Source organism: Saccopteryx bilineata, chromosome X (genome assembly GCF_036850765.1).
Source record: "Saccopteryx bilineata isolate mSacBil1 chromosome X, mSacBil1_pri_phased_curated, whole genome shotgun sequence".
Lineage (NCBI taxonomy): Eukaryota > Metazoa > Chordata > Mammalia > Chiroptera > Emballonuridae > Saccopteryx > Saccopteryx bilineata.
Window position 1 is genome coordinate 133200389 of NC_089502.1, and position 15924 is coordinate 133216312.

General features: G+C 48.1%; 2 protein-coding genes across 2 annotated transcripts in view; one reads left to right on the forward strand and one right to left on the reverse strand.

Annotated features, from left to right (window-relative positions):
* RS1 (retinoschisin 1) overlaps nucleotides 1-15924 on the forward strand; it is a 31852-nt gene that overhangs the window by 12250 nt on the left and 3678 nt on the right. Inside the window, exons 2-5 of the mRNA XM_066249432.1 lie at nucleotides 551-576; nucleotides 1669-1774; nucleotides 10497-10638; nucleotides 13398-13593. Of these exons, the coding sequence (XP_066105529.1) occupies nucleotides 551-576; nucleotides 1669-1774; nucleotides 10497-10638; nucleotides 13398-13593 (470 nt within the window). The remainder of the gene's footprint in view (nucleotides 1-550; nucleotides 577-1668; nucleotides 1775-10496; nucleotides 10639-13397; nucleotides 13594-15924) is intronic.
* The window catches only part of CDKL5 (cyclin dependent kinase like 5), a 209556-nt gene continuing 197819 nt past the window's right edge, over nucleotides 4188-15924 (reverse strand). The window contains exons 19-20 of the mRNA XM_066249429.1: nucleotides 9726-9872; nucleotides 4188-4387 (exon numbers count right to left, since the gene is read on the reverse strand). Of these exons, the coding sequence (XP_066105526.1) occupies nucleotides 4278-4387; nucleotides 9726-9872 (257 nt within the window). The 3' untranslated portion in view covers nucleotides 4188-4277. The remainder of the gene's footprint in view (nucleotides 4388-9725; nucleotides 9873-15924) is intronic.

Here is a 15924-nt window from a genome sequence, read left to right on the forward strand (position 1 = left end):
TATGAGCCTTGACCGGGGGGCTACAGAAGAATGAGTGATCGCTTGCTGAAGCCAGCGACCTTGGGCTCAAGCCAGCGACCATGGAGTCATGTCTATGATCCCGTGATCAAGCCAGTGACCTCAGGGTTTTGAACCTGGGTCCTAGCCTCCCAGTGCTTTATCCACTGTGCCACCGCCTGGTCAGGCTTAAATATATTTTTTAAAATATGCATTGAAAATAAATGGAAAGATTTACACTTGTTAATAGTATTGCCTCGGTGGTGGTAAAAATGTGTGTGTGTGCGTGTGTGTGCGCACGCATTAAGTATTTTCCAAAATTCTATAATGAACAAAAATAACTATTCCCCTTGGCTTTCTGTTGAATTTTCCTGTGCCTAGATTCTCAGCATCTGTGGACGCTAACAGACAGTGACTTAGTTTGACTTCTTCCAGAAGGGGCTTTGTTAACTTTTTTATGTGACTTCATTTCACTTTCCTATGTAATGAATCATTTTATTGAAATTCTGTTTCTTTATTAACTTGATTTTTCCTCTCTTGTCCTCTTGCTCAGCCACGCTGGGATTATCGTCTACTGAGGTATGTTACAGTGAGAAGGCTGGGATTTACATGGATACCGGTTTTGAAGATTTTCCTAGCCAAAAATAACGTCTAGGGCTATGACTTTTTAAATGTTATTTTTAAATTGGTTTTTTAGCTAGAGGAGAGAGAGAAAGAGCCTGGAGAAGCAGGAAGCATTAAGTAGTAGTGGTTGCTTCCTGTAGGTGCCTTGACCAGGCAAGCCCAGGGTTTCAAACCAGTGACCTGAGCATCCCAGGTTGACACTTTATCCACTGCACCACCACAGGTCTTAAATGTAATTTTTTTCTTCTAGTACCTATCTTAATACCTGACACATAGGAGATTCTCAGTATCTGTTTAATTTATTTTATTATTTATTTTTATTATTAATTATAATGGGGTGACATGGATCAGTCAGGGTACATAGGTTCAGAGAAAACATCTCCTGGTTAATTTGACATTTGATTATGTTGCATACCCATCACTCAAAGTCAAATTGTCTTCCGTCACCTTCTAACTGGTTTTCTTTGTGCCCCTCCCCTCCCCCTCCCTCCCCGTCCCCCCATCCTGTAACCACCACACTCTTGTCCATGGCCCTGAGTCTCATTTTAAATGTATTTTTTAAAGATTTTTTTTTCTGGTGGTGGCAATGCACATCTTATCTCAGCAAGTTCCATGTTTTGTTGAAAGCATACAAGTAAACCTGGTCTTAATTCAGATGGTGTAATCTTGAATCTAGTACCCTTTAAAACTGGATCCCCAAAAGGGACCTCTAGGGGATATGAGGAGCCTGCCCTTGGACTGGGTCTCCCCAAACTCCCGAGGACAACTGTGATGGGGTGAGCATTACCCCCTACATCAGTGTGTCGGTGAGAGTATTAGCTGGCCGCCCACAGTGGTGGACACTTGTTTATCTAGACTCAGCGGTGAGCTGCACCTGTGCGCCTTCAGGCTGGATTAATGCCTCAGGCGGGCTGCTGTGCGAAAGCGGCCTGAGACAACAGGAATGAATGAGCACGGGTTCTGAACACAAGCTTTTCCAGTAATGCCGACCACAGTTATCTTTGACGGTGACTTTTCTGATAACCCTGCCTCTCCGGCTTCCCACAGGATGAGAGCGAGGAGCCCTGGTACCAAAAAGCATGCAAGTGTGATTGCCAAGGAGGTGCCAATGCCCTGTGGTCTGTGGGTGCCACCTCCTTAGACTGCATACCGGGTGAGTCTCCCCTCTCCTTGGGACACTAGATCCTGGGGGTATACTTGGGAGTACCCTGTTTCTTTCTTTCAACCCAGCTGAACCGAACCCTGAATGCCCACTCTGGGTTTTCTCCAGCTGGTCTCTGAGCTTCAAATCTCACACGGTCACTGCTCCAATAAATTGACCTGATGTTCTCCTTCACAACAGCTTCCTGGATCTCTGCTTGGCCTGGGTGACATGGTGACATGGGATTTAATGAAAGAGATTAATGGATAATTAATTGAAAATAAATTAATGGTTGGTGGCAGGGAGTTCTAAGAAGAGCTCAGGCTTTTGAGCCAGAAAAACCAGAGTCGCAGTCCTGGCGGCACCACTTCTTAATGCTGGGACTCTCACCTTGGCCTTTTCCTGTCAGTGGAGGCAATACCACCGCGCCCGCATAGCCACTGCTCACCACACAGCCACGTCCTTCCCCACATTCCAGCCCCCTCACAGTCACGGGGCTTCGGATGAGCAGCGCCCGCCAAAGTGAGCAGTCTCCCTTCCAATGAGGCATTTAAGGGCTGCTGGTGCTCAACTCTCTGGCTCTCCATTTTCCTGTTTAAGAAAGTGGCTTGTTCCTTAGCCCTGGTGCTGGGGAAATTCTGTGGAGCAGAACCCCCTGCCAACCCACAGTGGCCAAGTCAATTGAATGAATAATAAACCTTTGTTGTGTTAAGCCTCTGAAATTCCTGGATGGGTTTGTTCTGCAGCAAAACATGACCTTTCCTGACTAATGTGAATGCCTGCCTTCTTCTAAGGCAGGGGCCAGCAAACTTTGTCTTTAAAGGACCAGGCAGTGTTTGTGGCTGGTCATGCTATCTCAACTCTTCCATTCTGCCACTGTCACTCAAAAAGCAGCCATAGACAATACATAAATGCACGTGTGAGGCTGTGTGCCAATTAAACTTTATTTACAAAACCAGGCAGTGGGCCACTGTTCGCTGACCCCTCCTCTCAGGAGATGTCATAAGGAATAAATCAGATGAGGCATCAAGAGTGTTACGCTGTACCTGGCAAATCGGGGCCCCTTTTCTTCCTGCCTCCTAAGAGCTCACACTCATTCTGACTTTCAGAGGCTGGGGCGGCCCGCAAATATTCCAATGCTCAGTCCTCTGAGCCTTCAGAGCCTCTTTGGCAAGCAAGTGTCCTTTCTACCCTTCTCCAGGGTTACCTAGTGCCACGTAATGTCATTCACTTTACATAATCGCCTAATAATAGCTACTGGAGAGACAGGTTTGTGTGTATACCTGTAGCTTCTCTTCATTATTACATTAAATTTGCATTAAAATAGCAAATTGTAGGGGAAGGAAGGGGGGGAGTCTCCAATGGCTCTTACTGCCTATGGTTTCCTATTTACTAAAGAGGTAGGAAGTCAGTTCTGAACTGAGTCCCTTGGAAGGGAACAGTGGGGTCCCCATAGTGAGGAAAGCAGCATATGCTCTTTAATTAGGTGGCTTCTCCCACTGAATCAGAGCTCCTGGAGTCACTGTGTTGGTGTGACTTGCCCAGTCAATACTGAACACCATCCTTATCTACTAAGAATTCCGCCCTCTTTTATCATGTGCCCATTATGTGCCAGGCGCTGATAGGAAGACAAAGATGAAGGCATTGTCTCCGCTCTGGAGGAGTTTACCACTTAGTGAAATCAAATGTTCTCTTCACTAGAGACAGAAGGAGGCCTACTGGAATTCCATTCCGAGGAATTTCTTTCAAAGAAGAAATTGAAAAGAGATTATTTATGCAGATTGGATTCATTGATTCAATCAACTGTGAAACTGAGGAGGGCCTTGTGTTTGAGGAATGTGAAGACAACCCAGGTCCCCCAAGCTATTTCCCTACACAGTTGCCATGAACTGGAAGTGCTGAAATCAGAAATTCTTTTTTTCTTAAGTGAGAAGAGGGGAGGCAGAGAGACAGACTCCTGGCAAGCCCCCTACCGGGCAATGCTCTGCCCATCTGGGGCTGTTGCTCCATTGCTCAGCAACCAAGCTATTTTAGTGCCTGAGGCAACACCATGGAGCCATCCTCAGGGCCCAGGGGCCAACTGGCTCCAATGGAGCCATGGCTATGGGAGCAGAAAATACACAGAGAGAGAGAAAGAGAGAGAGAGAGAAGGGAAAGGGGGAAGGGTGGAGAAGCAGATGGTCACTTCTCCTATGTGTCCTGACTGGGAATCAAACTTGGGACATCCATATTCCAGGCCAATGCTTTACCACTGAGTCAACAAGCCAGGGCCTGAAATCAGAAATTCTTTAGCTTACCTTTTCTCTTCTTATTGCCGATAGATAGATAGATAGATAGATAGATAGATTAGATAGATATAAATATATATATCTCAACACAGATATTTCCAAGAAGGAAAAAAAAACACATAACCTTACTGTTGGTTCATTGCTGTTAATTGGTTTTCCATGAGAAACATGGTTCAGGGCAGCAGGACTAGCCACAATCTTCCAGAATTAGCTTCCCCATCCATGCCTCAGAACCTTCTCGGGACTTCCTGAACCGGACTTCTTGAACCGTGGCCCTGTCTCTGGCTACTGCGACATGGGCCTTCCTGATGACGCAGATTTAGGCGGGAAGGAGAACCTAGAAAGCACAGGACAGGAAGGTCATTCACTGCTGCCAAAAAGGAGCTCCCAGGCCCACACTGGCTCTCACTGCCCAGGGGCCCCAGCCATAGAGCAGAAGGCTAGGTGCATTAGGGCCTCCTAATCCGCACCTAAACGCTATAAAAAATACTAAAAGGTCTATCTTTACCACTGTTGAGCTAAGGTTACGCTGGCACTCTGAGAGGTGGGAATAGGATAAGGAAGGTATCAAAGTATAATAAATCCAATGACTCAATGCTTTACTTTTATTCTAGATTCTATATTTCTATATTATATTCAAACTTATATTCTAGTCTTCTGTAAACATTTTTCTATATTTTACTACATCATAGATATTCAAGTCTAATGCATGTACATAATAATATTCATATGACTCTTGACAAGATGTCCCTTAACTCTCTTTGTGTACCTTTAGGTTAACATCCTTTATAAGCATGTTTGGCCTTCATTCCCACAAACTGAGAAGTTATCTACTGATTAAGAAAGGCTAGTATGTTAAGAATCCATAGTTTGATCTGACCAGGCGGTGGTGCAATGGATAGAGCATCGGACTGGGATGCAGAGGATCCAGGTTCGAGACCTCGAGGTCACCAGCTTGAACACGGGCTCACCAGTTTGAGCACAGGGTCACTGGATTAGGCATGGGGTCATAGACATGACCCCAAGGTCGCTGGCTTGAGCAAGGAGTCACTCACTCTGCTGTAGCCCCCCAGATCAAGGCACATATGAGAAAGCAATCAATGAACAACTAAGGAGCCGCAACAAGAATTGATGCTTCTCATCTCTCTCCCTTCCTGTCTGTCCCTATCTGTCCCTCTCTGTGTCTCTCTCACACACACATACAAAAAGAATCCATAGTCTGGATTAGAAACACATTGTGACTATGCCTTTTTCTATCTAATTACCAAATCATCACTCAGAAGAGCTACTTGTGCCACAGAAGACACAGGTTTCTCCTTAAGAATAAAGTGAGTATAGACATAGGCCAGTGGGACTTCTCTGGGCCAGTCAACTTCTACTTCCTCCGTGAGCTCACTGCTTCCTGTTCCTGCCATTTCCTCTGCTTATCCCCAGTGGCCACCGGAGCAAGCCAGGGCGATGGTCTTTGTGTATCCATCCCTCCAATCAGTATGTCTGCAGTGCCCAGCATGTGCAGGCCTTCTGCTGGGCTCAGAGGATAGAATGGTAAGCAAGGCAGCCAAGGCTGCTGACGATGAAATCAACACAGGAGGACAGATAAGTGACAGCTGTCGGGTGCTTTGGGAAGACAGCTCCTGGAATCCTTCCCCCAGCTCAGGGTGGGCAGGGGAGGCAGGCGGAGACCTGAAGGATGAGTAGAGGCGAAGGGAAAAGAGGGGACGGACTGTCACAGGCAGAGGGAACAGGCCAGGAAGGCCTCCAGGCCTGCACGAGGACCTGGAGGGGCTGGGCCAGGGCCAGGGAGGGAGGGAGGGGCCGGAAGGGGAGTCGGCAAAACAGAAAGTAGAGTGCGGTTCACTCCACAGCTCACAGAGCACAAGAAAGGTTACATTTTCTGTGTTTCCAAGTGTAAATAACCCCAGTTGGAGTCCCCCTTTGTTACAGCCTGTGAACCGTCTACAGAGAGGATTGTGAGAGGTCTTTCCTCGCTCCTTGGACTACAGGAAGCCCCACGGGCTTTCACAGGCTGCGCGGCGCAGGGCGTAGGCCCAGGCTGGGTGGCAGGCTCTGTGCCTGGCCCTCGGCCCCAGTCCGAGGTCAGCACCTCCTCCCTCCTAACCAAACCCAGTCCTGGGGACCGTCCCAGGCTTCCTGAGGGTGTGCAGAGCCCAGGGCCACAGCACCCACCCCTGGTCCAGCCTCACCAGAGGAAGCCTTTCCCTGCTGAGCTCAGGCCTTTCCATGCGCTCCTCCTGCGACCTGGCAAGAGCCAGAGCCAGAGCCGCTGGCCACCTCCTCCTCCTCCGGGACAGTTAGCTGACTCCTTCGGAGGAATCTGTGAGCCTAGGAAATGCTATGCTGCCAATAGTCTAGTCTTCTCCCTGAAGTGTACACACACACACACACACACACACACACACACACACGCACGCACACATGTGCGCGCGCACACACACACACACACGCGCGCACACACACACACACACACACGCGCGCGCGCGCGCACGCTGCTTATTTTGTCCTGGGGCAGAGCAGCCCAAACCTTTAGAAACATGAAGCTGGCTGGCCTCCTTCTCAAAGACCTGATGGGGACAGGACAGAGCAGGGTAGAGCGGTGTTCGATTTTCCCCTAGTGATTCTTCACCAGAAAAACCAACACGCAGAACTCAAGAAGACAACAATACCTCCTCAGAACTTCTCCCTACTCTACCAACATGAGCGGCTGCTTTCCGGCCACACACTGCAGGCTCTACACTCTACAAACATCACTCACATAATCCCACAGCAGCTCTATGGAGGCAGGTCCTCCTGTCCTGTTCTCCCAGATGAGGAAACTGAGGCACAGAGCAGTTAAGCAGCTTGCCTAAACTCAGGCAGAGGGAGACTGGGATTCAACCCCAGGCTGCTTTGTCTCTAAGCCGGCAATGTTGACCGCAGTTACCCATTAGAGTGACCTGCAACTTCCCGCCTTCCCAGGTCCCGCCCCAGACCAGTGACAGCAGAACCACGGGGGGTGTGGCCCAGACATCAGCACCCCAAGGGGTGCCCGGGCTGAGATCCATTGGAGAGTCTCTGCTCTGTGCCTGGGCCAAACCCCCAAGTGTCTGGGTTAGCAGCTGGGCGCACCAGTGCCTGAGTCGGGAGCACTGGACAGGAGCAGGCTTAGGGCTGGGACACTGAGGGGCTCAGTTTTAGCTACATGGGTAGGAAGCATCTTTGGGTCAGCCAGATGGAACTGTTCACCTGAAAAATACTCAGAGGGCCCAGGAGTCAGGCAGTGGCTCCCAGACGCCTGCTGGAACCAGGCGGATGGTCAGATCATCACCTCTCCTGGAGAGTGCGGGCAAGATCCACGTCTGGACAAGCCCTCACAGGCCTCCAAGGCCATTGTCACTGGCCAGGCCCCTGCATGTCTACAGCTCACTTGTTTCAGCTGTTAGATGAGTTCATTGGGAAGAAATGGCAAAAGAGTTATGAGGGGGAACAGAGAAAGGTTCAAATGCCAAGAATACAGTTCATAGGAGAGGGATGGCTTTTCCTCCCCCTGTGCCCCCTCCCTCGAAGCTGGTGGCCCTGGAGTAAGAAAAGGAAGGCTCCAATAGAAAGGACTTAGTGACACTCACAGTTAGAATGTAAGTGATCTCCAAGGCCCAACTGAAACCCAGCTTTCTTTCTTTTTTTGTATTTTTCTGAAGTGAGAAGTGGAGAGACAGATCCTGCATGCGCCTGACTGGGATCCACCCGGCATGCCCACCAGGGGGCGATGCTCTGCCCCTCTGGGGCGTCGCTCTGTTGTAACCAGAGCCACTCTAGCACTTGAGGCAGAGGCCATGGAGCCATCCTCAGTGCCCGGGCCAACTTTGCTCCAATGGAGCCTCGGCTGTGGTGGTGGTGGGGGAGACAGAGAAGAAGGAGAGGGGGAGGGGTGGAGAAGCAGATGGGCACCTGTCCTGTGTGCCCTGGCCGGGAATTGAACCCGGGACTTCTACACGCCAGGCTCACGCTCTACCACTGAGCCAACCAGCCAGGGTTTGAAACCCAGCTTTCTGACACTGGAGCCTTGTCCCTATATTTGGTGGCATAAGTTTGTCTCACAGGTTGGAGGGGAGTGGAGGAGGTGGAGGAGCCTCCAAGGCCACGGGCACTCGGCCCTCTGAATCTGCCAGCCAACAAAACGCCTTCCCTGGCAGGCTGAGGTTTCCACAGAGCACTTTGAACATGTGCTTGTTAAAAACCGGCCACTGTGTGGGCGAAATCCCGGAAACTGCATTCTTAACAAGCCCCTTGATGATCTGGCACCAGGAGCCATGAGCATGGAGCTCATAAAGCATTCCTGTTCCCTCTCCCAGTAACTGACATTTCAACAGGCTTCTGAAGCCTTGGGTACTTGATAAACTACAAATGCTGTCCCCTCACCCCAGCCCAACTGAGCTCCAGCTGCTGGAGAGAGCTGGATCTGTTTTGGTGCATTGTGTAGCAAGGCAGTCCAGACCCCTGGCCAGAAGCCTGAAGCTGTCCTTTTGTCTTCAGCCTCTGGCGACAAGGCATGGCTCTCTGTAGGTATTCTGGGGCTTCGGGATGGTGGGCAAGCTTTTGCATGCTTCGTTCAGTTCTACTGACTTTCTGAAAATTATTCTCTAGAAAGATCTGAGCTCTCATTCTATTGTGGAATGTGATGATGCCCCAGTAAATATGTGCAGCTCTTCAATATGAACCCAAATTCACACACGGGAAAAAATAATTTAATTTACCTTACTTGAAATTTATCATTCACAATCGGAAAACTAGGAGAATGTTATCTGCATAAGCTCATCATTGGTTTTCAATAGAAATTCAAGTAGAAACTGAGTTTGTTTATAAATAAGAGCCCCCCCACCCAAAAAATGCCTATTGAATTAGCTGTGCTTTGACACATGGTAAGAAGACTGGGACAGAGATTTGCTTAAGGATATCAGGGCTAAGGTCTCTGCAATTCTCTTGGCCTTAGCCTCCTGGTACAAGATGGTTATTGTTGTACCAGCCATTAGTTCTTCCTCCCAGGCAATAGTTAGGAAGAAGGGGCAAGCAAAACCTCATCAGAGCCTGACCAGGCAGTGGCGCAGTGGATAGAGCATCGGCTTGGTACTCAGAGGACCCAGGTTTAAAACCCTGAGGTCACCAGCTTGAGCGCAGGCTCACTAGCTTTAGTGCGGGATTGCTGGCTTGAGTGTGGGATCATAGACATGCCCCCATGGTCACTGGCTTGAGCCCAAAAAGGTTACTGGCTTGAAGCCCAAGGTCATCGGCTTGAGCAACGGATCACTGGCTCAGCTGGAGCCCCCCGGTCAAGGCAAGTATGAGAAGCAATCCATGAACAACTAAGGTGCTGCAACAAGTTGATGCTTCTCATCTCTCTCCCTTCCTGTTTGTCCCTATCTGTCCCTCTCTATCTCTCTCACTAAACAAACAAACAAACAAACAAACACATCAGAACTACCCAGTAGACATCCTCTGTCATGTGACTTCTAACTGCAGGAAAGGCTAGAAAAGACTGATTTTTAACTGGCTATTTTGTTGCTGCCTCCCCCAAAATTAGGGTACTTTTAGTCAAACAGAAGGTGAGATGGATGGTGGGCTAGTTTTTGGCAGTCTCTGACCACTGACCGTGAGACCAACACCAATGAGATGAGCCTGACCTGTGGTGGCAGAGAGGATGACGTGTCGTCTGGAAACGGTGAGGTTGCTGAGGCCGCTGATGTCGCAAGTTTGGAACACTGGCCTTGCCCTATTAACGCACATACGGGGGTGCATGCTTCCTGTTCCACACCTTCTTCTCTCTCTCTCTTTAAAATGAATAAATAAGTCTTTAAAAATTATTTTAAAACAGTGAGAGGAAATACATGAGAAGCAGCAGACAATGGCTAAGAATGAACCTCAACCCTCAGCTATTTTTATTTGGGAAAAGCGGAGCCTTTCAACAGCTCTTTCTTCAATAGTCACTGACGCACCTTTCACCTTTTTTGTTCATTAGACTAGCGAGAAGACTGCAATTTACCCGTGGGAAGTCAGTTTCAATGTGCAATTGCCTTTCTTGCCTCTCACCATTGTTTTTTCCCTGTAATTGCCATCATATGCTGCCCGAGAACAATTAGGGACCCTGATGTCATCATATTGGATGACTAAACCGGTGCTGATGAGGGAAATAAAGGGTATGGCATTTGAGTATGATACTTTGCTGCAAGCCATGGTTTTTGGTTTTTAGGTCTCTATGTTTGTAGGGTAAAGTATTTCTCAAAACTGCCCCCCACACTACACAATGACTTCCTCTGCTTTTATTAACTGGTCTCGATGACAATTCATTTACTTCTTCTTCAAACAGAATGGTTTGTCATTTCAGTCATGTCATGTCTGTTAGGTACTGTGATGAAATACAAGTGTTTTAATGCGCATTGTTTTTCCTTTCCCAGAGTGTCCCTATCACAAGCCCCTGGGTTTCGAGTCAGGAGAGGTTACACCAGACCAGATCACCTGCTCCAACCCAGAGCAGTACACGGGCTGGTACTCGTCGTGGACTGCCAGCAAGGCCCGGCTCAACAGTCAAGGCTTTGGGTAAGCAGGGCTGGTGGCTCAGCTGATTTCTTTTTCATGTGATTTGAAAACATAAGTGTCTATGAGTGACACAGAACGTATCCAGTTATTCAACAAACATTGACTGAATGCCTTCCATGCACCAAGGATTGCGGATACGGCACTGAACAAGGTGGGTGAGGTCCCGGTCTCTAACAAGGGCGCAGTGTAGATGGGGGAAGGGCTCTAAGCAAACAGGCACACAGCAGATCACTTGGTGCAATGAGTGCTGCAGAGATGGAGAAGAGGACCTGGGCCATTTGAAGCACCAGGGAAGACCTTTCTAAGGAAAATCCATATAACCCGAGATTTACACTTGGCCAGGTGAGGGTGGTGGGCACAAGATACAGCAGGTGCAAAGGCCCTGAGTAGGAAAGACCCCTTAGGGGCATGGATGGGGACTGTAAAGAAGGCCAGCACAGGTGAGCTAAAGCTAGAGGCAGACAGAAGTCAGATCATGCAGGGTCTCTGAAGTCATGCTATGGATTGTGGTCCTCATTTCGGGGAGAATGGGGCAACCCTGAAAGTGCATTACTTAGAATACAGGTTTGTGCTGCTGTAACAAGGAAAGCCAAAGTACAGAGACTTCAGCGACACAGAGGTGTTTCCTGTTCATCTGAAAGTTTCATTACATAGTCTAGAGCTGTTACAGCAGCTGCATGCTCTCGGGGGTCCAGAGTCTGCCTTCCTGGTTCTGTCACCCTTAATACGAAGCTTCCATCTTGGGACCTAGAATGGCTGCTGCAGCAGCTTCCATTGTCATAGCCACATTCTAGTCAGCAGAGAGAAAAGGGGAGCAGAGCGCACTCCCTTTCCCTTTAAGGGTTCACACGTAATCCTATGGGCCACTTCTGCCCACATACCATTGACCAGAATTTCGTCTGGTGGCCCCACCTAGCTGCAAGGATGACAAGGCATGTGACCTTAGCTCAGTGGCCATTTGCCCAGATAAAACGCAGGGGTCCTATTTTTAAAGGGAGATGGGAAGAGGCTATTGGGAGACAATGAGAGAAACATCTGAAGTTGGGAAATATCACAATCAGATCTGTGCTTAGGAGAAAAACCCTCTGGCTCCTGTGGGGAGAGCTGTTGAGTTGGAGGACAGGAGTAAATCCATGGAGACTAAACTGTGGCGCAGTCCAGGTGAAACTGAGGGCTTGGGTGGCAGCCATGAACTGGAGAGAAGCAGATGACTGTGAGAAACACAGAGATGGAGCCAACAGACGGATTGGCTATATGATGTGACAGAGAGGAAGAGGGACAAGGATGGCTCTCAGAGTGCTGGCATGAAAACCTGGGAAGACAGGGGTTGCATTTAGAGACATGAGCAGCAGAAGGAGGGGTTGGGTTGGGGTGAGGATAATTTGAAACTCACTTTTGGACTTGTTTTATTTGAGATGCTCTAAGGCAGGGGTAGTCAACCTTTTTATACCTACCGCCCACTTTTGTATCTCTGTTAGTAGTAAAATTTTCTAACCGCCCACCAGTTCCACAGTCATGGTGATTTATAAAGTAGGGAAGAAACTTTACTTTATAAAATTTATAAAGCAGAGTTACAGCAAGTGAAAGCATATAATAATAATTACTTACCAAGTACTTTACGTTGGATTTCCGCTAAGTTTGGCAGAATAAATCTTTATAAAACAACTTACTATAGTTAAATCTATCTTTTTATTTATACTTTGGTTGCTCCGCTACCTCCCACCATGAAAGCTGGAATGCCCACTAGGGGGCGGTAGGGACCAGGTTGACTACCACTGGTCTAAGGCATCCAGGAGAAGTTGGCTAGCTAGCAATTGATTTTCAGGATTTGAAATTTAGAAAAGGTTTGCAATAGAGCTTCCAAGGAGCAAGTCTGGAATTGGAAGAGAAAGTACTCAAGGACTGAGTTCTGAGAAAGTAATTAATACACAATAAGAAAGTGGGGGAGCTACAGCCTGGCATATGGAAGTGCAGCGGATAGAGCATCAATTTGGAGCACTGAGGTTACCAGTTCACAGCCCTGGGCTTGCCCGGTCAGGGCACATACAGGAAGCAATCAATCAATGAACAACTCAAGTGGGGCAGCTAGCAGTTGATACTTCTCACTTCCCAGCCTTCTCTCTCCTCTCTGTAAAATTAATAAATCAAATCTTTAAAAAATAAAAGTGGGAGAGCTATAGGTTTCCACAATTTATGAGGGATTTAGCTAAAAAACATATCAGTCTCATCAAGGTTGGTTAGCTTGTGAAAAGGCCACCCAGAGCCACTCGGCTCAGTGCGCTGCACACGGTGGACACTCCCTGAAAGCCACCCATGACAGCGGCTGAAGGAGACCAGATATGTATATAGAGAGTGAAATGAAAGAAAAACAAAAGCTGTGGTGAAAGAAGTGTCAGGAAAGACTAATGAAAAGGGAAGGGCACTGGTGGGTGCAAGAAGCAGGCATTGAAGAGAGCTGTGCTCAGCCATGCCCCCGAGGTGATTTCAGCTGCACATGAAGGCATCTCTCTGAGGAATTTGTCGAATGTGACAATTTTTCCCCTGGCGGTGGCGGTGCAGGGAGAGAGAGAAGGATGCAAATATCACAGAAGCTGGGCACTTCTTGGATGCAAGCCTGTGAGTGATTCCCAGATTGCAGCTCAGTCCAAGCTTAGAGGGGCTCTACAGATGCTGGCATCCCCTCACAGGACAGCGCTTCCAGACTCTTCAGAGGAACTGCTGGGGAAGGGCTCCTGGTGATTTTGCCATGTCCCTGGCAGGTGCTCCTGGCTCTCCAAGTTCCAGGACAGCAGCCAGTGGTTACAGATAGATCTGAAGGAGGTCAAGGTGATCTCGGGGATCCTCACCCAGGGTCGCTGTGACATTGATGAGTGGATGACCAAATACAGTGTGCAGTACAGAACCGATGAGAGCCTGAACTGGATTTACTACAAGGACCAGACTGGAAATAACCGGGTAAGCAGGGCACACCCCAAGTCACCTTAGCTCACACTCTCTGGGACTCTCCTTCCTCCAGTGTCCCTGTGTTCCTGTCACCACCCTCTGTCAGAGCGCTGACCCCAAGGCAGGTGTCTTTCTTGTTCTATCTCTGGTGCCTAGCAGTTTGTTTGCAAATGAGTGCCACTCTTACATGCAAGAGAAATCTTTGTCTGAACTCTCACATCAGCATAGAGTTGCTTGAATAATCAAAAGCAGCCATTTGACCTATTTAAAATTCATTGGATCATTGAACATTTGGTTGCATAGGTTTGACTTGATCTATTACTGAGGCAATTAGGTCCTCAGTTATTGACTGAAACCAACAGCTGGGAAGCTCTGGACAACCCAGCTACTAAAGTACAGAAACGTTTAAAACAACTCCAAGAGTGCAGACACAGAGGCCCTTAAACCATTATATGCCAGTAATCTCTGAATGCCAACACCCAACTCTTGTTCACCATAGACTGGACACAATACTCTCTCTCTCTCTCTCTCTCTCTCTTTCTCTCTCTCTCTCTCTCTCTCTCTCTCTCTCTCTCTCTGTGCATAATGTTTATATACACCTATGATGATTGTACTACCTATCTGGAAATTTTACTACCTATCTGGAAATGTTAACTGCCCTTTTGCCTGTGAGGACATCCCCCAGCTAATCTGGAAATTTAATCAGGTTAAGTAGACGTGCACAGCTGAAAATCAGAAGGCTTTGTCCTCTCTGATGCCAATTAGTATAGCAAGACATTCATGGCTTGAGATCTTGAAGAATTTGAACATAATAGGTAAAAGCATCTTGATACTAGGACATTTTATTCCAGTTTTGCTCTTATTGGCTTTTCAAAAAGATATGGGAATTCTTTTCAAGCACTGCATTTCTGAAGGCCTGATGTTCTTTGCAAAGACGCACTCCACTCTGGGCGCTTGTGCAGGCTGGAGGAGCCTGTTCCGCCCTCCCTCTTCACCTGGCTTCTGACTTGAATAGGTTCAAGGGCAAACAGCTCAGAGACAGGGACGCGGGGTGTTGTTACTGGGAAGAAAGGTAAGGTCATGGCATTTGAGGTCCTTTTTTTTTGTGTGTGTGTGTGTGTATGGATAAGACCAATGCGGCAGTCATATTTTTTCTGAAAATAATACCAGAAGGAAATGAAATGTTCCAGTGTCATCAGGCAGAACACCATGACTCTGGAAAGAGTGAAAAGAATGATTTCTTTGGAAATATAGGCAAACACTACGCCTTTTATGTTTTACACACTGTATCATGCCAGGTTATACCTTGAAAACAACAAAACAAACCCTTTTTCTTTGGGCACCGCCCTCCTCCTTCCAGAAAGTTCCTTCTAGTGTGTCTTCTTCTTTTAGAAAACACTTTCCAGTGTATGAAAAGCACTTGCTATTGTATCGATGTAGAGACACGACATTAAGCTTTAGCTAACGACTGCAGAATCCGCTTACGAGTTGCTACTTCAGCCTCACTTTCTCGATACCTTCGGAACATGAGAACATTCCTCTTAGGTCACACGGTCCTTTTCGAAATTCTTGTCAAAATGCAAAGAATTAAAACACAAAATTGGTGCTAAGAATCAAGAGGCATTTAAAAAAAAATTCATGCAATCCAAAAGAACTCTCTTTAATGACGGATATGTTAATATCAGTAGTGTCCAATATGGCAGCCACGCCTCACATTAGCTATTGAGCACTGTTGTGTGTGAGGCTGGTGTGAGTGAGGAAGTGAACTATTATCTAATTTGAAGTCATTTAAATTTAAATAGCCACATGCAGCTACTGGCTAGCCTACTGGACCATGCAGTTCTAGATATTTCCAGACTCAGAGAGGCTAGAGCGTGCAGGTGGTAACAACCACTCCAGGTCAGATTTTGTGGGGCATCTGCAAATTCTGTGCTTTAACCGCTTCCTGAGAATTTGCAGTTAAAAGTTGGGACCAGCCGTCGGCCTAGCGTGTGGAGGACCGGGGTTCGATTCCCGGCCAGGGCACACAGGAGAAGCGCCCATTTGCTTCTCCACCCCTCCGCTGCACCTTCCTCTCTGTCTCTCTCTTCCCCTCCTGCAGCCAAGGCTCCATTGGAGCAAAGATGGCCTGGGCGCTGGGGATGGCTCTGTGGCCTCCGCCTCAGGCGCTAGAGTGGCTCTGGTCGCGACATGGCAACGCTCCGGAGGGGCAGAGCATCGCCCCCTGGTGGGCAGAGCATCGCCCCCTGGTGGGCGTGCCAGGTGGATCCCGGTCGGGCGCATGCGGGAGTCTGTCTGACTGTCTCTCCCTGTTTCCAGCTTCAGAAAAATGCAAAAAAAAAA